General features: G+C 37.2%; 1 protein-coding gene across 4 annotated transcripts; it reads left to right on the forward strand.

Moving 5' to 3' along the window:
* Nucleotides 1-404: 404 nt before the first annotated feature.
* Nucleotides 405-25,075, forward strand: LOC132863461 (E3 ubiquitin-protein ligase MARCHF3-like). Of its 4 annotated transcripts, none has more exons than XM_060896273.1 (5): nt 405-570; nt 14,790-15,083; nt 17,956-18,241; nt 19,462-19,671; nt 24,151-25,075. In XM_060896273.1, the coding sequence occupies exons 2-5, from the start codon at nt 14,839-14,841 to the stop codon at nt 24,307-24,309; spliced, it is 900 nt and encodes a 299-aa protein (XP_060752256.1). In that variant the 5' UTR covers nt 405-570; nt 14,790-14,838; the 3' UTR covers nt 24,310-25,075. The 4 variants fall into 4 exon arrangements, with proteins under 4 accessions (XP_060752256.1, XP_060752260.1, XP_060752259.1 ...); XM_060896277.1 differs by having other exon boundaries at nt 17,956-18,160; XM_060896276.1 differs by having other exon boundaries at nt 14,794-15,083.
* The last annotated feature ends 599 nt before the right edge of the window (nt 25,076-25,674 follow it).

Genomic DNA, 25,674 nt, shown 5'->3' on the forward strand with positions numbered 1-25,674 from the left:
TGTTTAAGGTGCTGAATGCAGAAGGTGGGCTATAGGTAGCAGGGAAGATTCGATTTAGATGAAAAAAAAGGAAATGCAATAAAAAAAAAAATAAGGATAAGGAAAATAAAATAAACTACATACAGAATATGAAGAGATGATTTGGTGAAACTTGAGATCATTTTTTATTTTAGTGTAATCCTGTGTATGTTTTACTGCTGCTTATATAATCTATCAAAATACAAACAATCAAATAAGTCCAAAAAAAAATCTGATCACTCAAAAATAAAAAAATAAAAAAACACCTAGAATAAACGATTATGGAATAACAGTGTATAAGCTGCCTTAATTTAAACGCTCTCATTGGCCGCTGCGTTTCTTCAAGGACGAATGTGATTGGTTACAAAGCTGTCATATGAAATGCCTTACTGTCAGCCCAGGCGTGTAGTGAACAGCTGAGCGTGAGCTGGAGCGCGAGACCTGAACGACTTGCACATTAAACATATAAGTCCTATTTATCTGTCTGTTTCAGGACAAAACAACTCTCATCACTCGGGACTTAAACGTGCACTGAGCAGTTACTTATTACGGGTAAGTCATGACACTGATCTGTTGTCAGTTGTGTGATGTTTTACATATAAACGATGAATATTAACGTGAGTGCATCGACTATGGGTTGTGTTGTGAAGTCGGTGCTTTAGAACTGAAACTATTCAGGGATTTTTTTATTAAACGTGCTTTATAAAAAGCAACTATCTTAGTGAACGTTATGCCATCTTACCATTGAGATGCATGAATAGGCTATTTGTTGTAAACGTTTATAGAAGGTTTCCTCAATACTGCATGTTAAATGGGGTTGGAATGCTTCATTTGTTCTGGAAGTCATTGTTGCTTGGGCATTTCCTCATTACCTCACACGCATGGTGACCACCATGGAGCTCGTGCTCTAAATGCCCAACCTCAAACATGAGCCTCAAACACATAGTCAGTAAACACTATGTGAAGCCTTCACACATCCACACAGGTGAAGCTGATAGAATAAAGTCTCATCGTACAAATCATGTTAAGGCATGTGCAGTTTTTGTGAGTTCTCCTTTACACTGGTAGAGTTCATTTTTACATGGTTTTTCTTTTGACTCATGCCATGTAATGTGATTTTTTGTGAAACACTTGTGAAAGAAGTTGCTGCAACATAATTTCCAGGAAACTTATGGGTGATGGTAACATTCTGCTAGTCTGCTGCTTTGTTGCCAAACTCAGAGGAAACATGTACAGTGTTGCACCTAGATTACCATACTACACTTTATAGTGTGTTATTAAACTGCATGTAATAGGATATTAATAAATAAATGATATATATAAAATAGCATATGTGACATTCATTCTCTTAAACCGTAGCAATAAAACTCTGTAATTCCTTCAAATTGTCTTCATTTTCTCCCGTAGACAGCTCTACGGTCTTCACGTTGGTTTTTCCGCTTAACAACAAATGCAGCAGTATTCACATGCTGAATTCATGGCTCAGTCCACAAATAGACATCAAGGGCTGTTAATTGTTTAAACAGTCAGTCTAACAGGGTGCACCTGGGCAACAAAAACACCTTTAAGTCATTTTTTTCCAGTATTTATTGATCATTTGAAAAATGGATGGGTGCAAACACATGTTGTCATGATCTAAGTTATTTAACTCATCTACATGAAAATAGTAGGAAATGGAACCTGAAATCCTGATCTATTATCTCATACTTTCTGATCCTAAACCCAAATTTATTTATTGCATAGCATAAACAATAGAAATGGCCTTACTCTTACAATACTTATGAAGAGGACAGCGTTTATGTATATATTTAATGTATATATTACAACCACATGCATGGCATTATCATGATTTCCTATCAATATAAGCCATGTAAGTTATTTCTGATATAAACCTATAGTAATGTCCTATATAAACCGTAGCTTCTAAGGTTACTAACTAGAGTGTCACCACATTGTAGTAAAATAATTAGTTTTTCTATATTTAGAGGCAAAGATCTATTCCCAGATATCCTGCATTCATGCCATTTTTACACGTTCCCTCCTATCCCTAAGTAGAAGGATATGACAGTGAAATGTCCCTTGCTCTGAAAAACATGAAATAATTGTCAGTGTCAATGGAAACAAACGCACTTCTGATCAATAAGTACTGTCTAATAGCAGTGGTATCAGTTTCAATGTTATTGTTTCCGTAAGACGGCCTTTCTGATATAATATAAATATGCGTAATACCCATACTGTTGTGTTATGTTTCCTGAATTGTATGTGATTGTGTGTAATGGAATATTAAAATATTTTCAGTGCAAAAACACTGACTGGAATGATCAACTCTAACTATATACAGTAAATTAAATGGAAAAGCTTAGTTAGACGGTTACTTGAGCTCGTCTTGATTTTGCTTTAAAGTGAAACTTATGTTCCGTCTAGATCAATAACAATGCTATAACATGTTCATTAGAATTATTCCTTTTGGAAATCTGTCATTTGAACAGAACATTTTGCTGTAGGCTGCACTTTTTATGTATAATGTGACCTTTACAAATTCCTCATTTAGTTTCTGTGTAGAACTTTTATCAGTTTTCCTTTTTGCATCAGTAATTTCAGCTATAGCTCTAACGTGACAGACTTTTATCTCAACCCCTTCACCTTTTTATAGCCACCCACCACTTATTTGTCTCTGGCCAAATATATTTTTTAAAAAGTCTTCAAATTGCTATTGTGTTCTTTGCTCACAATCCAATGTAACATGAAAATGTGTTAAGTTTGACCCATAATCAGTACAGGAACTTGCTAAAGGTAATTTAGGATTAGTAGTTTTACTCAAGAAATTTATTACATGGTATTAATATGGGTCTGGTTATTAATTTATAATAATTTGGACCTCATTACTGCATTTACATCTGGATACATTTGACAGTAAAACAGCTCCACAGATTTCATTGTAATTTAGTGTTAAGTGCAGCAACATAAAAATCACTAAAACTATACAATTTTGAGACAAATTTATACATAGCTAACAACGCTGTCAAAACTGCCAAGTTTCACCATTTCTTTAAAATGGTTTCTTATATTAAAACAATGAATTATAACCTAGCAGAACATTTTGCAGAGATAGTAGTCACGAAGTTACTATCTTCAACCTGTGCAATGAATCATATTGCACAATTTTCCTGGGTGATATTGTATAATCTATGTGCAACTATACTCAAGTCTTGCTTTATAAAAATATTTCTGTGATTGCTTTCACTGGCTAATCATTATTCTGGATGTATTAAGTGATGGAGAAATACTAGAACAATTCGGTGTGAAATAATACTGTTTTTCAAGTGCGTACTCATCATGTAGGGTGTACAGTATCTTCCGTTTTTCTTCTTAAATGAACACATTTCCTTTAAAGAGAGACAGTGAGAGTGAGAACAAGAGAAAGAGAGTGAGAGAGAGAGATAAAGAAAGAGAGAGAGAGAGAGAGAGAGAGAGAGAGAGTGAGAGCAAGAGAGAGTGAGAAAGAAAGAAAGAAAGAAAGAGAGAGAAAGATAGAGAGAAAGAGAATACACAAGCACATGCCACAGCCATACTCTGACTGCTTGAATAGGAAAGCCTGCTTTTTCTTTCCAGTCTGGTTTCTTCTATTGGTTAGACTAAAGCCTCTTTGCAAACAGCTAGTCATACATAATCATAGACTTGCTGTGAAAATGATGTGTTGGTACGCACTGATGTGTCATGGACGGATTGATCACAGTGGCTGAAAAGAGCTGGGCACAAAAGCAATCGGACCGGCATGTACCACAGTACCATTCAGAGGCTGATGCAAGAAAAATGGCCTGTTCTGTCAGAGACATGCCTCAGTGGTGCAAAAAAAACTCACAAACTGTAAATATTGCTTTGCCTTTTTTAGACCCTGTGGCACTAGAAACTGAGACAAATCTGTACTTAATGAGCAGCAGGGTTAAACGTTTATATTCTGAAATTGTTCTCAATGATTATCATAATGATTCAATTGCAAAAAGGAAACAGGAACAACTTAATATTGCATTAACAACAACTTTAAACATGAGGGTGTGAAGAGTTCAGTGGTTTTAGCAATAAATATGAGAGATAAGGACATTGCAAGATTTTGAGACTTTAAAAATAGCGCTGTTTAATAGTAAAATATATCTGTATACTGTATATAATCAGGTTGTAAATGATTACAAGGTCACTTTTCCTACTCTCAGAACAGAGTAAGAGTATTATTGGCAGGTCGAAAGGAATCTATTCAATCAGCGGTGAAAGGATGGAAGGGTGTCATACAAATGTCTGTGAATTTGTTTCAGCTTTATATCTGTTTGAATTATGTCTGACCTTCTCCTTCAAGACGTACCTTTTGAATTTTCTCTTCCTTCTGGAAATTGGATCTGTAATGAAGTGTGTTCGTGTGTGAGTTCCTACTGCAGGCAGCGGTTACACTGAGCAGAGCTAGAGTTGGTCATTTAATATCTTAACTAAACTAATATGATGTGTATGCTTAAATCGTTTAAATATTGTCACACTTATTTTTAAACCCAATAATCCCTGGATAGTTTTTCGTAATCATATCATAATATAAATACACAACATGGTCAAAAGTTTGTACACACCTGAAAATCAAACCTGACCATGTGTTTTTTGAACATCTGTCCTTTTGCTTTTATTAATCATTAATCATTTTTACTCCTCTGGGAAGCATTGATGCTATATTTTGGATCATGGATTTGGGGATTTTTGCTCATTCATCCACAAGAGCATTAGTGAGGTGAAGGAACTGATGCTGAGGCCTGGGGTTGAGTTCAGGGCTCTGTGTAGGCTACCCAACATCATCTTTAGCAAATCATGCCATGCCTTCCTTGACCTTGATTTGTGCTCAGGAGCATTGTCATGTGAACATGTTTGGTCTAGCTCCCCTTATTTCCAGGGAAATTGTAATTCTGCAGCATACAAAGTCACTCCATACAACTCAGAACCAGAGATAGTTGTGATGGTCAGATGTCCATAAGATGTTTAGTCATATAGTGTATTTAGAAAAAGATGAACTTTCTGCTCTAATATGTTAATGACAACACCGACTAGTTTTTCAAATTCTTCTCTGAATGACTCATAATAGACAACTAGGTAGGTGGATGTTAGACAGCCTACAAATATGCACACTCGTCCCAAGATTACTGTCCAAAATAACACGCTAGCATTCACTTGTTCTGTTTTATTTGAGTGCACAGAATGATGTGTAATATTACTGTGGTTTGGTGTTTAGGGGCTTTTTGTTTGTCTTCACATAGCCGCATCGACAATGTCGTGATGCATTTGATAAAGATTCTGATTCACATTTACAAATTCCATGTTGACAAAAAAACTAAATCTACTCTTTAATACAACATATGTAACCGTGCTGATCAAGCGTATTTTTATTTTTACTTATACTAGTTTAACTTACTATATTTGCTATAATGATGATCCAATGGACTGGCTTTCATAGCTTCAAACAGTCTGTGGGGTTAAGAGCAGCTCTTGCTCACTGCCTCTATATTTATACAGTGTCTACGTAATCGGTACAGATGAACCATACCAGAACAGCTGGCACACCTCAGCTCATACCAACAAATCCTAGTGAAAGTATGCTACCATAAAGGGACAATGATTACCTGATTACAGCTATTATTGTGTGAATTGTTGTATAATACATGCCTGAAACGTTATGATAGCAAGTGGGCATAAGTATCGGCACCCATGTCCAAATATACATCCAAATATATATAAGTTTTCAGTAAGGACTGGCTTCTGACTCATACATGAATATCAATGGGCTAGAAAATGCAGTGCATATCTGTATCTATAGATAAACATTCTGCAGAATGACTGTCAATTAGAGATGTTAAATTTATGAACGTAAGCCCTAGGTTTTTTAGATCAACACATTTGAAAATACTTTACCAGGATTGGAGACACTAGACTGAGAGTATGAGAAAATGTGTGAGAACATAGTGAGAAAATGTCTGTGTGTGAGTGTGTGTGTGTGTGTGTGTGCATGAGAGAGAGCGTGAGAGAGAGAGAGAGAAAGAGAGAGAAAGAGAGAAATGGAGAGAGTGCAAAGTGCTTTTTATATTTGACATTTTGATAAAGGCTTGTGGTTAAAATAGTGAAAAGTCTAATGCTTTATTTTCCGGGTTGAAACCCTATTATGAAGCTGCCTAAGAAGATGTAGAGCGTGTGCTATGCTTCATCAGGATTACTGATTAGTGTTTAAAATATAGTTTTAAGCTTTTTAACACTTTTCTGGTCCACTTCCTAATTCCACGTGGGTAATTTCTTTGTGTTCATTTCTTTATTCTTATGAGCATGTAGTATAGTAGTAAATGGTATTGTAGGAAGATACTCCTGGTGTTCACCAGTGTACTGTCTTTGAAACAAGCACTGCAAGTTTTGGGTAGCCATTATCTCTAATTTGCTGATGAGGAGGGTCCTGAGAGCAGCACTGAGCGCAGCACTGAGAGCCGGGCTGAAGTTATTAGATGTGGTCAGAGGGGTTGTGGTAAAGGGTTGTCTTAGGGTGGGGGTGCTGCTATTTTTAAGCATGTCTGCTCGCTTTCCCACACTGGTAAGAAGCCAGGAATGTAAGATGGATATCTGTTGCTAAATGAAACAAGATTTGGTGTGATAGGTTCGCCATGGATTAATATTTATCTATATCTATATTGATTCTCCAACCATTATTAATTCTTTTAGCTTTTATTTGAATAAACGTTGATATCATTGAATGTGTTCAGAGGGGAAAAAGCTTTTGCAGAGTGAGCAGAGTGTCTACCTTTAAATCTACAGACAAATATGATTAGTTAATCACCTAGCTCAAGTCATGTGAAAGTCTTCACAAGTGTAAAGCAGCTTTATATAGAAAGACTTGTGTATAAGGGAAATTAAGGAGTGATTTCAGCCTCTAATGCTCAGTTTGACTAATTGGCCACTTAAGAGGTACGAAGTAACCACAAAGAGGAAAACTTTCTTATCGACTGAACATCAAAATAATGACAAAAGAATACACTTTGTGCATTACTAGACATCTTATATTTGCTGTTTGGTCACAGGAAATGATTTGAGATGACCATAAAAGGAACGCATTTCCTGTCAGTGCACAACGTCTGTCTAGCAAGTTCATAAATACCAATTGTGACCATGAAATAATATAGTTCTATCTTTTAAAAATGAGTTATGTTATAATTATGTTGTATGTATGGTGGTTCTCCGAGACGTTACACGTTTTTCTCGATCCCTTTGTTGTAAGTTGGGATAGATAAAAAAATATGGATGGTCTCAGGGGGCATGTGGGAGGGATACCTGGCCTTAGATACATCTGTAAATTTTTAGATACATCTGTAAATGTTGAATGTTGTATGTCTGAATCCTGGAGGCCAAATCTTTGTTACTTAATATCTTCAAGCCATACAGTAGTTTATTAGAATAAATGTCTGATGTTGAACCCTGGGTGTTTTTTTTTTGAGCTTGTCACCCACGTATGTGTATTGTGTGCATATAAAATAGCACATTCCTTTGCTTGTCAGCCTTTTACACGTGCTGCCAGGCTGCTGGAGGCTGACATACAGCATATAGATGAAAGAGAGTAGCTCTGTGTCAGTGTGGATCAGCTCTGTGTGACCAGCTGGCCTTCAGGAGTTTCACAGCTGTGACAGGCATGCAGCTTCTAGCATTGCAACAACACTTTAGGCCATGACAGTAGATGCAATTCACACTGACAGCACTTCTAACACCCACTCAGACATACTCGCACGCGATCATACACACACTGTTGCAGTCCTAGTTGTTGTATCAATAGTATGTGACAAATCAGTGAGTAAACATGTACTGTATGTCTTTCAATTCAAACTCATTTGAAACAGTCCGTTTCTTTTTGCTGTGTAAATTGCAACGTTTTTATTCATGATACTAATTAGTAAGTATAGTAAGTACAGTATAGTCTATGGTGCATTGCTATTTTACCTACCTTATGACGTTTGGCTCTTCACAGGAACAGGAATAGCTACTAATTCTGGAGATATATATTCTGGTACTATAATAATAGCAATAATTCATGTCATACTTGTGAGGTTTTTTTGGAAGTTTTTGGAAGTTATCCAAATCCACAGAAAAAAATGTACTCCATTTTTGCACAATTTTTTAACTTACCAGTTCCTAACCTCTAGCTAGTTCCTCCATATCAGACAGCAGCTACCAATCAGGGAGGATGGTGAAAGCTAACATGTGTTTCCTCCCAGATACGTGAAGCCACTGCATATTTTCAAACTGCCACACCTGCTACGTCACACTTCAGCAAAGGAAAATGCTAACTTCCCGTTCTTATGGGTGTCCCAATACCCATAATTGGGTATCATCACTCTTGTTTTGCTCTCTTGGTCTCCCAGCTACAGATAACTACAGCACGGTCTGGATTGGCATTTGTATGCTCCTGACAAAAGGCATATGTTATCAACATCATTAGTCTCCTTTGTCTTCTTTGCTTCTTGGCTTTTATGAGCCTTACCATGCTGAATTAACAACACGTCAAAAAGTAAGTAAAGGAAATTAATTAGCATTTTGTGAAAAATCTAAAGCCACCTAAGTATACCAACGTCATCAATGAACAATTATACGATAAGTAGATTAGGGGAGAGAAGGTCAAACCACTCTGAACTGCTAAAGTGGCTTGTTTTGCACTGTCAGCTTTTACGTATGTGGGTGAGAAAGTACTTTGTGGGTGTATGAGAGTGTGTGTGTGTGTGTATATATGCATGACAGAATAGTTCAAGGCCATGGAGCTTCTCCCTGTTTATCATTGCTGGCTATGAATCTTGCTAAGCTTATCTTAAACACACAGTCTTCCCACATTGTTTCTCTCTCTTCACTCCCTCAAGTTAAAAACTGACACATTTGTCAGTCATTTCCATGAGCATGTGCACTATATATCCATAAAGACTCAGTACTATAGAATTGACATTAACTCTATTATAAATGAGCTTCTGTTCTGTTCTATGTTTCAGTTTTTGGTGTAATACACTAAACTGATTGAAAATCCATACTCTGAGTAAACAGTCCAAAACAACAATCAATAATCGTTGTGATGAAGATAGGCAAAAGACTTCACAAGCCAGAAAAAGCAATCTGCAGAGCATACAAAAGCTGTGGATGGTAATTGGAGGCAATAGGTTTCTTGATTAACTTAGCGGATGACTTTAAATGGTGAGGTGGGTAAGGGTGCCATCTGTGATTGGCCTGGGCCTCCTGGTAATGAATTGTCCTCTGGAGTCACACATTTGGGGGCTCTCCTAGACTCCTCTGCTTCATTGAGTTCAGTCGTCCACAGTAGGGACATCATGGAAAGAGAGCAGGTTAGAAGCCGAGGACACTCTGTAATAGGTGACACAGGTTAAGGTCTGTGTCAAGGAGTTTTGTTACTCTGAGAGTCTCAAGGATCTGTGGATGCCTGGATGGCCCAAACTCGGGGAAGTGTGAACACACTGAATTGTCTGTGGTCGGTGGGTACATACAGATGACAGGGTGGGCTTTCTGGGGTGTAGGTTTGTTGGCGTGAGCATGTGGTATTTCTCCCATTATGTCACAGCAGATAAGAGCTATCACCAGTTAGGTGGGAAGAATTGGCTCTTGCTTTCTGGGGAGGTTATCCTGGCAAGTGGCTAAGGAAATGTACAGTGATAGTGAGATATCAAGCTATAGAATTCTGAGCCATTGAATTTTTCCAGCAGGACCATTCGGGCTGCCTTTGGCCTGGGAACGGGAACACCGCAGAGAGCCTGGAGAAGGTGGGTATTAGTAGCTTGGAGGGTTATTAGCTGCTCCTGACATTGCCTTTGGTGAACGGCAGTGGCCTGGATCTGGATCATATCCACTGGATTCATTGTGGGTGAAGTATTCAGTATTCACAAATCAGAATAAGCAATCCACAGATCAAACAAAAGCCAGGAAATGCAATCCAAAAGCACAGGAAATCAAAAGAACAAAGCGAGGTCAGTACACAATAGGAGGAGAATACAATGAAAGGCTCAGAATGTCAGGATGAAGTCAAGCATGAGCGTCAGGAAGTCAACATGAGCATCCTTTAAATGTCCATTAAGCTTAGATGCTCAATGTTCTGGTGAGGGCTTCCTCTAGCAGTTTGGAGGGTGGAGAGCAGGTTGATGTATTTCGGTACAGTTTTTTTTAATTACTGAATGCATGTTAGTGATAGGATTGTGATGTCACAAACTGATAATATACTAATAAATTGGGTATTTTCTGACCAGGAATATTACATCCTGGATGTTTTAGCCTAGTTGTTAACATGTTGGATTACAACAACTTGGAGTTTAAATCCCAGGCCCAACAAGCTGCCGAAGCTGGGCCCCCGATTAAGGCCCTCAGTTGCTTACTTGCATAAAGTCAAATAAAAACGTAAGTTGCTCTAGGATAAGCGTGTGTGCCAAATGCCATGAATGTATGTTAGTATTAAAGTCTGGTTCAAAATTCATGAAGCTTGTTCTGGCAACAGCAATAACTGTGATTGTATTTCCACATAATATTTTTTTTAGCACAACATAAGCATGCATACAATTACAGTTCATTTAACCTCATGATATGTTCAAGATGAGGACAACATCCTCAGTGCTCCTTGTAGTGATCTGAAGCTTCATGCGTTGTTCTTGTGGTTTCTGTATGTTTCTGTATGTATTTGCCCTGTTATAGGGCAGAGAGCAGCTGCAGCAGTATTTCATGTGGTCTCTTCTCACTTCTTTTTTATTCTTGACTTTTTACATATATCTCTATTCTGTTCTGTCTTTTCTTCTTGAGCTTTAAATGACCAAATTCCCATTTTAGAGTTTTTTTTCCTTTAGATTAAATTACAAATAAAATATTAACAAAACCTTATTTCTATATGTTAAAAACTACATGTTGCATGTGTGCTGAAAATATGTTACTGTTATGTCACACGTATCTCAATATTTCAGTTTAGTACCAAACTACCAGCAAAACAGAGAATCTGTGAAAACTGAATTTTAAGGATACTTTTATTTAAAATCTACAAAAATAAATCCTATCACCATTTTCACATCTGTAAAACATTTTAAGACTAGTAAATCTGAGTTAATATCTTCTGATCAATTAGAAACAATTAAACACACACACACAAAATATACCACATAATACACAATGCCTGCAAGATTACAGAAATATTTATTGTTAAGAGTTACAATGGTTTAACATCAAAACCATTACTGCATTTATTACAGGCTGTCAGTAAGACTTTGTGTTGTCATGGCAACATGCAATGCTCGGTCAGACTGTGGTTTCTTTAGGAACTATTTTCAATGAGGAAAAAAAAAACTAACCAGGCACTTTATTATGAACACTGTACTAATACCGTGAAGAGACCGACTTTGCGCTTTATTCGGTAACGATAATGGTCCGTGTTGACATGATTGCATCATGCATTTCCTGTAGATTTTTCAAAAAAGATTCATCTTCCATTTTTTCATTTTTTCTCATCCCAAAGGTATATATCCAAATACTGGATTAAGATCCAGTTTCTGGGATGGCCACCAGAAACACTTGAACAATGGTGCATTATTATGCTGGCAGTAGCCATTAGAAGATGGGGAATTTTTGGCCATGAAAGAATGTGCATGGTCAACAACAATACTAGTCTGTGGCATGCAAGAAAAGAATGATTGGTATTATCTGTCCCAAATTGTGCCAACAAAACTCTTCCTCACACCATTACACAACCTCCAGCCTGGACAGTTGACACAAGACAGGTTGTGTCCATTGGTTTATGTTGTAGGTGCCAAATTCTGATCCTTCCATCTGTGTCCATCAGCAGATATTAATATTCATCAGAACAGTTTTTTTTTTTCAGTCTTCAGCTGTCTAGTTTTTTATTAAGTATATGTCCATTGCAGCCTCATTTTTCAGAAGTGGAAGCCAACATGGTCTTTTGCTCTTGTAGCCCATCCACCTCAAGGGTTGATGTGTTATGCCCATCCACCTCAAGGGTTGATGTGAGATACTTATATGGTCACCACAAATGTGTTTATCGGTTGATCTCTATCATCAGCAAGGCTATTCCATCTACAGAAGTACTGATCAGTGAATTTTATTCTTATTTGCACTATTCTTAGTAAACTCTAGAGACTGTTGTGCTTCCCAGGAGAGTAATCCCAGGAGATCAGCAATTATAGAAATACTCAAGCCAGCTTGTCTGGCGCCAACAATCACGTCACGGTCGAAACCATTCGGATCACTTTTTTCTCTCTCCATGGTGGTTGATGTGATGTGAATATTGCCTGAAGCTGATGTCTGTATCTGCATTGCACTGCTGCCACATGATTGGCTGATTGGACAATTGCATGGATGAATAATTGGTAATTACAGGTGAGTGTATTCCGCAGCATTTTTTTATTAATATTTTTATAAAAGCAATTTTGCATTCATAGTCATTCTGCTGTGCTGAATATCGACTCAGCTGTGATTACCTGCAGCTAAATCAGTCATGTCCTAATATTGAGAAGTGCAAAATTGCTTTAAAAAATTGTGAGTTTCCCCAGCCCGATGTTGAGCCAGTTTCTGACCCAGAAATGTTGAAACCAGCAAGGTCCGTGGCACATTAAAGGTTAATGTCAGTTCATGTCACAGGGGTTTGCATTTTTCACACAGTACCTACTATCAACATGAAACTGGATCTCTGGCATGTACATCTACACTGTATACGAGCTGCTGGAAAACACCTTTCCTTAACCAGGGATTTGTCGGGAAGGCCCCACCTAGTATTTGTATTCTCATGCCCTAGTCAAAAAAAACAGCTCTTTCCTGTCCTTGCAATGCTTTGACTTCCAGTTGCTCCAATGCTGTTATTTTTACCAACGCCCAGCCCTTGCGAAAGCCTTTAGTTACTGTAAATAATTAAGAGGTACCTTGTCTTGGCATGCTGTCATGTCATCATTAAAAAGGAACTGGGACTTCTTCACTTGCTTGAAAGATAGCACTGTGTCGTGCACTTCACATCTGTTCGCATGGTGTGGGGAGAATCAGAAAAAAGCACAGGATTTGTGTTGACCCTCTATAGTGATGTGAACCTGCAACAATGCAGCACACTGACTAGCTGGTGAGCTCATTCTGTCTCGCTGCCTTGGGAAATTAAAAGAGATGTCTTTTGCCCTCTGTGAATGAGTAGGGGCACAATCGAGCCACTGTTAATGCACTGGCTATAACTGCAAAGCTGTGTTTCCTGATTCACTCATGTGTTGTTTGGAGACATGTTGCTGAGCGGTACAATGGGTTTATCAGTGTCTTTTATTCTTATTTGTGAATGAATGTATTTGTATGTCAGTGTTCTCACAGTAAAATAAAGATTATTCAGTGGACTGCTGATTTTAATTCTTATGTCTAGCCTAGTTTTAAGACGTCTTTAACTGTTCTGTTGTGTGTGAGTAGTAAACAGCACAGTAAACAGTGTCACAGCCTCATAGTTCTACGGTCATTGGTTCATGCTTGAGGTCCCGTTACTGTCAGCCTCCTGTATGTTCTCCTGTATGTCCATGTAGGTTTCCTCCAGGATCTCCAGTTACTTTTCACTGTCCAAAAATGTCAGGTGGTGGATTAGCAACTCTAAATTGCTGTGTGTGTGTGTGTGTGTGTGTGTGTGTGTGCGTGTGTGTGGGTGTAGGTGTGTGGGTGTGTATATGTGTGTGTGCGTGTGTGTGTGTGTGTGTGTGTGTGTGTGTGTGTGTGTGTGTGTATGGGTGTGTGTGTGTGTGTATGGGTGTGAGTGTGTATATGTGTGTCTGGTGTCCCACCCAGGGTGTATTCCTGCCTTGTGTGCTGTGTTCACAGGATAAATTCTAAATGTAGATTCTAGATAAAGTGGTTATAAATCTAAATTTGTTTTATTTTGGGGTGTTTTTTGACATCCAACATCCAAATTAACCTCCAGCCTGAACTGCTAAGTTTGGATTTTAATCTAGATTTAGTATTTTATAACAGTAAAATTATATGTGTATATGTATATATATATATATGTATATATATATATACATATATATACGTATATACATATATATGTATAAACGTATATATATGTATATATATATATATATATATATATATATATATATATATATATATATATATATATATGTATATATATATATATATATATATATATATATATATACATATATATATATACATATATGTATATATATATTATTGAAAATATATATCTTTATTGAAAGAATAAGATTCTTTTCCTTTCATTGTTCATACTGTTATCTAGATCATTTGCTAGAGAAGTGGATTAAGCTAGTGCTGATAAACTGTAGTGTGAGTTTTAAAACCTCTTGTGTCTTGAAATTTGTTAAATATATGTAAGCTTCAGTTTCAGTATATAAAGCACTTGCATTGTTCCGCTCAAGGTTTCTTCCTAATATCATCTCAGGGAGATTTTCATTGCTACTGTTGCCTGACTTGCTCAGTAGGGCTTTTGGGTTTTAATTTACTTTTGAATTTGCTGTCTTGTTATCTAAGTGGAATCCTGTGTTCATTTATCATTAGAGACAGGCCTAAAAAAAGAAAACATTTATCTAGCAAGTCATAGATGAACGTTAGATTTTTTCCATTTACCAGATTTATAAAGTCTCTGTTTAACAAGTAAACCTTAAACGGATGCACTCAATTAAAAGGAATTACCAAGATCATGATTTGATAGCCTTTGTCTCCTCTTTCAGCCAGATGGGAAACGCGCTATAGGCACATGGGCATCATCTGTCTGCTGCCATGACGACAGGCTGCTGCAGCCACTTCCCTGAGGTGTTAATGGACCATTCAGATACTACGCCTCTCAGAAGCTCTACCGGACATGAGTCTACTCCAATGGAGAGCTCAGACTGCTGCGAACCGGCACTTCCAGGAAAAGCTATGGACTCTGACACTAATCCAGCGCATGAGGATGCACAGTTTTGGAAACACATGGCAGCAAAGGATGGACAACTTATGAACAGTGCAGTGTTAGCCAAACAGAGGTATGGAGAGCTACCTGTAAAAAAAACCTTCATGGAAAGCAATGCAAAATGCAAAATACACGATGGAATGAAGTATTTATTGTTTCTAGGAATAAAGGTACAATCTGTCTGTTTCCTTGGCACCAGATTGCACCATCAAGGGTGCATGTTTCATAACTTTATTATGTATCTTACTTGGAAAGATTTATGTGATGTACCTTTAGTTATCGCCTTTGCCTAGTTTCACTTATTGCAGTCCTGATGTTGGAGCCCGTGCACACTGAGAAAGAACCGTACCGGCCTACAATAAAGCTTTAAGTAAGAATTTAAGTGGACAGAAGTGGCTCAGTGCTTAATACATAGAGTTACTGATTGAAAGGTTGTGAGTTTACTGCTCAGCTGCTTCCTGTTTCAACTGTAAGTCACTTTGCATCCAGTTATGCACATGATAAATGTATCATGATAAATCAGTTTAGTGCTCAAAAATATTTGTATCGGTATCTGCATTCATTTTTATTTAAGGAAGTATGCATGCTGAATACACAATGTTTGCTTTGCGAGCTTCATCAGAATCCGAATGAGGTTTATTGGCCAAGTGTGTTGACACACACAAGGAATTTGGTTCCAATTGATTGTGACTCTCAGAAGAACAGACATAAATAACACTATACTATACATTAAGCTTGGACTATACAAGACAAGACGAAGCAGACTATACAAGACGATACAGACGATGTGACACAATATAGACTGACATATCTGACTTGTTAAAAAAAAACTCCCACTTACAGGTTGTGTTATTACGTCACATGGGACATGCCTTTAGTCTTAACCATGTGCCTTTAAAGCTTCCTGGTGTCCTTAAAAACCTTTAGACTTAACAAAAATGAGTTGTGAACCTTCTGTAGTGTGTAATCTTAACACATTATCTGTTTATTCCAAACAACATACTGTATACAGTCAGTTACATCCATAATGTACCTTAAATTATTTTACAAAGTTATATAATATATTCATGTGTCCAGGGAAAAGATACATACTATTACAAAATCTGTTTCCTGGATGGTTCCAGTGATACAGGTCTGAGTCTGAGAAAGCAGGGGATCCATAATCAATTAATGCATATTGTGTAAAGATGACGAGACTTAATGATGAGACACATATTTGTTTACTTTAATGTAAAATCCAAGTAAAGTGTTACCATTACAGTGTGTAAACTTCTCACAAAAAGCAGTTGCCTAAAAAATATTCAGGATAAAAAAAAAACAAAAAAACATGTTCTATAAAGAATGACATGTTTGATCAATATATTGGGTGAAAAAAACAAGCTTTCTTCCCTACAGGTTTTAAATAGAGTAGACATTTTGGGAGCTTCGTCTCAAAGCAGCTCATGCTGTCAGAGTCCGGAGTTGTCTGACCACAGGAGTTCAATAATTGAGCTCTCGGTCTCTAAATTTAGATCTTTGATTAACATGTCTGACAGCCACTTTGTGATGCACGAGTCTAGCATGTGCACCAAAGTCCAAGCCCAGATATCCCCATGTGTGTTTCCTCCCCAAACACACCAGTGGCTTCAGTCATCCTCAGCTGCCACAGCTGAGAAGGGTCATAAAACAACGCAGACCCATAATACCCCAAGACTTGTCTGGCACACTGCTCTCAGGTCACAGTCGCTTGTAAAACACGTCCGTATGTCTGTCTGCAGCTGTGTGAGGGGCTGAAATGTTTGTCATTCTGTATGTTCATAATAAAGTATACACAGAAGTAGCAGAAATATAAATACATAATATTTGATTTATATTTTATTGGTGAAAATGATCAAAGCTCAAACAGTAAACATAGAGAAGTGAGACAAAGAAAATTTATTGTGTATCTCAACAATTCTGGCTTCAAAAATAGGGAATTTTCTATTTTTACATCAAAAGTTTGAATACATTTTTGTAGTACACGACATTTGAGCTATTGATTTTTTACAAAAAAAAACATTAATTCATTTGAGGTAAAATAAATCAGAGGTCTTTCATGGGCTCATAAATCACATTTATATGTCATTGTTGTTCACCTTATAGGCAAATCCTCTGTGCATTCTGACCCATTCAAATTACGTTTTAGTTACGTTCCGTTTTAATTTAAAGTTAGCAACCAGACAATTCAATCAACTTCATCTAGGTTCTGCAGCTCACATGTGATTATGTTAAAATAATAGAGGAAACCTGAAATTTGTGAAATTCATTCAAGGATTAAAATGATCAGAAGAATCTTCAGTGCTGAGCATTATATAAGGTACCGTTTTATTCTATTGTTGAGATAAATGTTTTCTCATGGGTGAGAAGACGAGACGAAGGTTCATGGTGGCTTTAGTGGTTAGCACGTTTTACTTGCACCTCCATATTCAGAGAATTGAATTCCACCTCTGCACAAGGTGCACAGGGTTGTGTGTACTAAACATGCTTCAAGGGTTTCCTTTATGTACTCTGGCTTCCTCATACAGTCCAATGAGTGGTAAACTGATTGGCATCGCTAAATTGTCGGTGGTGTATGAATGGGTGCTTGTTTTATAGAGTGTCTGACATACTCTACCTTAGAACTAATAACATATTGGAACCAGCTTGTTAATGTAAACCTGTGCTTTAATTACCGCCAGCAATACTGTCAGAGCTGCTAGTTTAGAAAATTAATCAAAATTTAACATTTAATCAACACACATCAACACTACTGTGGTGTAAAGCAGTACACACAAATCATACACAATGCAACACAACATAATTATATGTTATATTAATGTTATTAAACTGTTTACTGTATTAATACAAATTATTATTATGTAGTTGTATTGTTGTGTGAACAGTCTAAAGAGAAAGCTGATGTTTAAAGCATCTCTTTCTCCCTTCAGTGTTCTAGTGGAGAGACCCATGTGTAGGATCTGCCATGATGGAGGGGGACAGGAAGAGCTGTTGTCCCCGTGTGAGTGCGCAGGGACGTTGGGGACAATCCACCGCAGCTGCTTGGAGCACTGGCTCTCAGCCTCCAGCACCAGCTTCTGTGAGCTCTGCCATTTCCAGTTCAGCGTGCAACGGAAGGCACGACCTCTCCTCGAGGTATGCTCGCTTCTGCAGAGGCTGTGTAGCCTTGTGGTTGACACATCCTCTCATCTGGCTGTGGCAACAAAAAAGCTGGAGGTGTGAATGCAGAGAAAAAACAGCTATATTTTACACAAAAATTTGTTGTGTATATATCTGCATGTCTCTGTGTGAGTATGAGGCAGAAAAGAATGTATGTCTTTGTTGCATCTGTCTGTGTGTGTGTGTGAGAGAGAGAGAGAGAGAGAGAGAGATTAGAGGCTCTGTAATGCACAGATGGAATGTGATGGTTGTGTGCAGAGACAGAGAAAGTGAGAGAGTAGAAGTTCAAAACACCAAAACTATTTCCTCATAGCAGTTCCATGGATAATCCAGACCTTGGTAATGATTCATTTTGTTAAATAATCTATTCAAATTCGATATCACTTCTAAAGCAGCCAAGCCAACCAGCCCACACTTCCAGAAATCTGCAAATGATCAAGCCTGCCACAAACAAATTTCCAGAGTAATGAGAAGCCTAATATGCTGATTAACATCCTGGTGTTAAAGATCCCAAAGCTAAGATAAAAGCTTTTCCGATTTTAACACGTAATGTGCTCATTAAGTCTCCATTTCCATTTATGCGGGATAAGAAGAATTGTCTAGCGGGCAGAGCTTAAATGAGAGGCACAGGGCTAATAGCCTGGGCTTGCTAGTGTCTCCCTGCTGTGCGTCTGTGTCAGGTTACCAGAATGCATAATTGCAATGCAGAAAGCCTCTGCTCGGCCTATTTGTTAAGCATCTGCTTCCTAGTTTTTGCATATTCGCATGGCACTAATTACACTCACAGTGACAGAAGGCGACCCACAGCAGCATTTTGCATAAATGTCTAATTTTACATTTTTATTAAAAAACAAGAATTGTTTTCCTGCCACAAAATTGTCGCCTTTATCTCTGCAAGGAATCTGTGAGTCATGAAATATTAAAAGGCTATCTGTCTTGATGCAGTGTGGTGCTCGCTTCGGCAATAATAACGTGACCATAACGGTCTGCATGCATCAAGCATCGCAAACATCGTACATCTCTTTTAAATGGGTGTGTAGCAATGTAATGCTTCATAATACTTCCTTTATCTGGGAAATACTTTAATATTGCATGAGCCATGAAGATTTATGTGAATAGTGATGACTGTAATTGTCTATATTTAAAGAGGAAGCTGACCATGCTGATTATATTCCTCTCATTTTATTTTCTGGTGGATAAAACCTCCAGTTGTATTTCTTGCTGTTGTATATTTCCTAATAAGCTGTCTCAATGAAAACGTTTCTGCCTCTGTGCAGTGGATCCGTAACCCCGGGCTGCGTCAAGAGAAGCGTACACTATTTGGGGACATGGTGTGTTTTCTGCTGATCACACCATTAGCCACCATCTCAGGTTGGCTGTGTCTTCGGGGAGCTGTGGATCACCTTCACTTCTCCAGCAGACTGGAGGCTGTGGGCCTGATTGCTCTCACTGTAGCTCTCTTCACCATTTACCTCTTCTGGACCCTGGTTAGTATACAACCACTGGCACATCTTGCATCTATGTAATAGTTTCCTCTGGATTCAGGTCTTGAATTTTCTCAGTGATTAGCAATATAAGAATATTCATCAAAATTGACACACAAACCCATTTTACATGATCAGGAGAAGATGTAGGTGTAGTGCACAGTTGTGTAACACAGTTTCCTAAGATATAATAATCTGAAATCTTTGGTACGGTCCAGTTATGCCAGAAAGATTGTATTAATGAGTTGAAGCCACATGAACTGCAACCTAAAGTTGTCACTACCAGTGGAAACTCTGGACTTTCTTTGAGCTCAGAGTTTCCAGGTCATTCAGAAAGCATGGTGGAATAATTTGTTTCCCCGTCTGTAGTTTTTGTCTGTAAATTTTTTCATCCTATAAGGTGATTTCAGTTATTTTTGGTTATTATGTGTTCGGTATATAAGGCAAGTTATCAAAATTGTTTAGCAGCTATAGAAAATAAATGGTTTGATTGTGATATGATATGTAACAATACAATTTTCAGTGACATCATAAGTTTAATTCAATAACATCTTTGTTCTTTATTTTCTAGAAGGAGAGATAAACGCTGCTGTATTTACTTGTAGTTAATTAAGAGATGCCCTTGACATCATAATTACGACATCAATAACAGTCAATACAAACTTCCCAGGAGAACTGAAATGCTTCTTTTCTGGACTTTACTGTAAATAGTTCTGTTTACTTAACTATAAAGTTCTGTACCATAACTTTAATCCTTTTTGGCTAAACATTAAACCCATTATTCAGTTTCTTTAGGGATCATTAATAGATTTTATATTTTAAACTAATTATTTAAGGGACTATAGTGAATTGATAGGTGGACTGGTTACTGTACTCTGTTGCCCCAAGTGTGAATAAGTGTGTTAATTTGTTTGTGTGCATGGTGCAATGGAATAGCATCCAATCCAGGGTGTATTCCTGCCTACACCCAGTGTTCCAAGGATAGGCAGCAGATCATCCACGACCCTGACCAGGATAAATGCATATCAATAACTAAAGATAAATCAATGAATGAACTTTGCTTTGAAGAAAAACTGTTTAGTTTCTAATGGAGATTGTTGCTATGTGTCCTTGAGCTATCAATGAAATGAATGTTGTGAAATATATTGAAAAAAATTTGTTCTAATTTGTTTTTCTTCAGTCAGAAAGTACATGGACCCCTCAAGGTTGAAGGGATCTTGGGACTTTATACAAAGAAAAACAAAGGCAACATTGTTGAGCATGTGCGCGGTAGATGAGAGAGAATCTGTAACGGATGTTGGCTGGCCGCTGCTCGTTTATATGACTGTCAGCACCAACAAAAATATGGCACAGCAATAAGGCCCAGAAGTATTCTTTTGATCCAGGACAGTAAGACAGAAAGTGGTGGTTCTGACTGAAGAGAATATGCTACTGGCTAAGGGCCATCTGAAACCGCTAAGCAGCTAGGGTCTACCACTCATTAAATAGCCATCTCAGGCCAAGCACACTTTTACAGGGTATCTTAGGCACATTAGTATCTTGAAGAAATGATTTCCAGAGCCGACAGCAAATGTCCACACATCATGGTAGATAAGGACAAGGAGAAAGTGGAAAAGCCAGACTGTCCCCCAGAGCCTACCTACTCTTAACCTTGCATGTCTGCCACCTGAGCAGCAAAAACAGATCTAAGATCTCTGTAGTTCTTTGGGATTTTAAGGTACAGCCGCTGACGACTGGGGTGGTACCTTCAGGGTATATCTGTGTATCTCAATTTATTTTATAGAAAGAGTCAAGATTGTATTTGTCACAGTTATATAGAGTGTACAACTTGCAGGAGAATGAAAAGACAGCCTACTCCTCCTTAGACTGTACATTTAAATAAACAAAATTTAAGAGACTCAGAATGAATAGAAATAAGAATAATAATAATAATATGAGTAATAGTATGAGTTAAATAGAATATGATAGATAGAAAAGAAAGTGATGTATGTGTCATACATGTAGTAACGTATTGTATTGTAGTGTGCAGAATGTCAAGTCAAGTACTCTACTATATCTTTACTTTAGAGAAGGTTTTTATTCCTTCGAGTTTATTGCCCTAAATTGTAGAGAGCTCTCTTACAGTTGAAGACATTTTTGGATGAGTTTCCTGTCAAACCAAAACAAAGCCATTTTTGTGGATTTTGTGTTGTAAATGAAAGAATTTGTAAGCCATTGCCTCTAAGCGTACATTATTATGGTATATCGGGGAACAAAAAACTTGTGCTGATGGAAAATACTCAAAAAAAGTGAAGCTGATGGAAAAATAATTGTGCATGGTGCAATCATGTTATCATTTTGAGGTTGTTGCATCTCCCACCATTGATTCAAATAAATATTTTTTTCAAGCACTTAAAGGATTATTTCAGATACTTTATGTGTACTTCTATTTGGCTAGAAAGTATTGCCCCAATTACATTTAGTGGATGGAGCAATTCAGCCTTTCAGGTTGGTTTTCAAGGAGACTTGAACAATATGTGCATTTTCCATAGCTCTACTCTAACAAGGTCTTTCAACGTCATACACATGCTTCTGAGCTTATGTTAGGGAGCAGCTCGTATATAAGAACATACTGTATGGGCAAGCATCATGCACCCTTAAGAGACCTGTTATTCTGCTCTGAAAAGGGGTGTTTAGTTCTCAAGAGGGTGCTTGACATCCTTAAATTTGTTTTGTTTTTTTAATTCCCACCTGACTTGTCGGTACTTGCCCTCACAGCCAATTTATAGTCAGGCTTCAGCAAGAAAAAGGAAACATTACAGCAGACTTGCTTTCTTACCTTCCCTGCAAGAGCTCAGAGGAACAGGGAAATGTTATTTTCTCAGCCCATGGAGTGAATGCTCTGGCTACAGAATAGAGTGGTGGCGTATAAGCATGTTACCATGGACCGTGTCATTGTAACTGGGTTGCATTTGCTGTTGCTTTGTGTTTTGAAGGTGAAAATTAGTTACCTAATGTCAATAATAAAAGAATTTCTATGCTACATTATTTTTTGATAATCAGTTTTTTTCTATCTTCTTAATATAACCTTTCCTAAAGTCAAGTCAAGAAGCTTTTACTCAACCATATATAGCTGATGCAAGTACATCGTGAAAAAAGACAAATTTCCTCCAGGACTATGGTGCTACATAAAGCAACACAGAGTTAATGACTAAAAAGTGAGTTGTGAGTTGCACTAGTTGTGCAACCTAGTGCAAACAGTCTATACAATACCCTACAGGACAGATACATAAAATACTGCTGAATAGTGTATAGTCTGTATTGATCATTGTGCAAACAAAGGATTTGCAAACAATAAGAGGATTTATGTAAACATATGTACACATACAATAGCAGCAGCTGCTGTCAGAATTAAGAAAAAAAACAGCATTAAATCATTAAACACAGTATAGAAACGGATTATATGAATAGTGTTGTAAGCATAGATGTACAGTATATTGAATGAGTGTGTGTGCCTTTCTGGTAAGGAAACTAAGGTTCTACATAGAACCTTTAAGGGATTTACTTGGAGTCTTGGTCACAGTAATATTATGACTTTTCTTTTTAAACATTTGTTAAATTTATATTTATTTATGTGAGTGAACATAAGATGTGGATATGTGAAAGAGACCAAAATTACCGTAGGTTTATTTTTCATGTTCTACATGTAACTATGATATCTCAAATCTGAATATAATTGCAAAGCATTTGTTTTCAGTTGCTGTCATTTTGCAGGACTCAAATTTATTCCAGGGAACCTCAACTCCCAAATGTTGCTGTTGTTAGTGTCTTCCTGATGTACTCACTAAGCCTAGTAATGAACTGATGAATTATACCTGGTTGGTATACACATGGAAATGAACTGTGCTTAGGGCTTGGGGACTGAATGGGATTTTTTCTGGTTTATAATACACAAATATGTTGATGTTGTGGGAAAGTAGGGCTTCGTTGCTCTCTGTTTAATTAACGTTTTCTCGAAGTAGGTGCTTGTCTATATGTAATTAAGTTTCTTCAGTTTTGATTTTGTAGTTTCCACCTCTGCTTTAACACACAAGGCAAAAAAGTTCATATTTTCCCACACTAAGGTTCTACCTATGTCCTTCCTCACCCAGTCAATCTTGTCACACCATATTTTTAGATTGCAATCAGATGTTGGAGCATAGTTGAAGAGCCCTTGAGAAAAAGCTCTCACTTGTGTAGCTGCCAGCAAGTCCAAATGTCTCTGAAATTAGATCTTGCTTACTTGTGCTTTCGGATGGGCAAATAAACAAAGGTTGCTGCAGCTGTTTCTGACTGACTGATGGTTGTAGTGGCTGCTTGCTGATTATATTAAAGGTTATACATATAATATGATTTTACGTATGTAATTTACGTAGAGAACAAAGTGCTTTATTAGACCTCTTTGGCCTATCGTACCTAAGCAGCGTAATAGATCTAACCACTTTCCATGCCCTTCTGTTACAGGTGTCTCTCAGGTACCACTGCCGTCTGTATAATGAATGGCGTCAGACTAATCAAAGGGTGGTTCTTCTGCTTCCCAAATCCCACAGTGATTCATTGGGAAATCCATCAGTGACAGGCCTGCTGAGTGTAAAACGACCGTCCAAAGAATCTATTGTCTGACTGTGCTTTTCTGTCTAAATGAACTCTAAAAGAGTGTACAGTGGATTGTCCTCAGAAGGGCCATGGACTAGCAGAAGAAACAGTGACACTGACTACACTGATTCTCTTGTTGGATTCTAAAAACGCTACTGTGGAACTATGGGAGCATTTCAGAACTTTGAAGGAAACCAGCTGTCTGTGGACTTCATGTTGGCAAGTTGCTAACATTAGTTGTGAATGGAGGATAAAACTATTTAATACATTTCTTCTTGTTGACTATGTAACAGTATGGATTCATTGCCTTTTTTTGTGTTTGACTTAATATATATGAATATATATTACGTCCGTTAACGTCACACAGGGTTTCTATTTTCAGTCAGTCTGATAAGTCTGTTAAGGACAAGAATTTAGAAATTTATGAGAGAAACTTTAACGTTTTTTAAGACCTGTATTTGTTTCTCTCTTAAAAGAAAACTTGTAAATGAAATACATTTAATGTTTTAGGTAAGGGTTACCTTGTAATGGAATCTGCAATAAGTGCTTTTCCTGTATTTTCCATTGTAAATTCACAGGTTATTGTTTGCAAGCTGTCATTTGTGTTGCAGTACCTCAAGCTAAGTAAAAGTGAAATACTCTGCCAGGCAACACTTTTAATTAGCCTTAAAGCCTTTGGTTTCAAATGTTTAAAAATATTTGTCACTTAATAACATTTACATACAGTAGTTTAAATTTGAGAAATAAAAATTCTTCATTTTGATTTAACTTCAAATAAACATGACAAAACCTACTTTTCTTGTGTGAGCAGATGTGTATGGATGAGTCAAACAACGATTAGCGACATTAACATCTCATCAACAATACCACTGCATAAAAGACCACATGTTTGTATATAAGATGCTTAAACGACATCTAGATGCAATTTTTTTCACAGTCCCTAATATAGAAAAGAAACTCTGAGTACTGAGAAAGTACTGAGTAATAAAAATCGGAGTGAAAATGATGGCTAAGCATGTTGCTAATGTTGATACATATGAGGCTAACTGACATCACTGATTGCTACAGTCTGTCTGAGTCAAACTGGCTTATAAAATAGCAGATTCATTATTTTTCCTACACCATTAGAAGACCAACAAGCTAATACTGCTAATAACAGATAAATGTGGTTAATAGATAGATAGATAGATAGATAGATAGATAGATAGATAGATAGATAGATAGATAGATAGATAAATAAATAAATAAATAAATAAATAAGGGATTTGAGCAATTATATATATTACAATACAATTACTTATATTTGAGAAATTAAAAACTATTTAAAAAAAAAATTAAATAAACACCATTCTAACTGCGCTAACAATGTCCTTGACCTGTGACCTTAGCTCA

This window comes from Tachysurus vachellii, chromosome 20, assembly GCF_030014155.1.
Source record: "Tachysurus vachellii isolate PV-2020 chromosome 20, HZAU_Pvac_v1, whole genome shotgun sequence".
In the NCBI taxonomy this organism is placed as follows: domain Eukaryota; kingdom Metazoa; phylum Chordata; class Actinopteri; order Siluriformes; family Bagridae; genus Tachysurus; species Tachysurus vachellii.

Excerpts from the sequence above, each read along its gene's own strand:
- LOC132863461 (XM_060896273.1), top strand. The coding sequence starts at position 14,839 with ATGACGACAGGCTGCTGCAGCCACTTCCCTGAGGTGTTAATGGACCAT. Across the intron at positions 15,084-17,955 it reads GCAGTGTTAGCCAAACAGAG|TGTTCTAGTGGAGAGACCCA; the intron begins GTATGGAGAGCT and ends TTCTCCCTTCAG. Across the intron at positions 19,672-24,150 it reads TTTACCTCTTCTGGACCCTG|GTGTCTCTCAGGTACCACTG; the intron begins GTTAGTATACAA and ends CTTCTGTTACAG.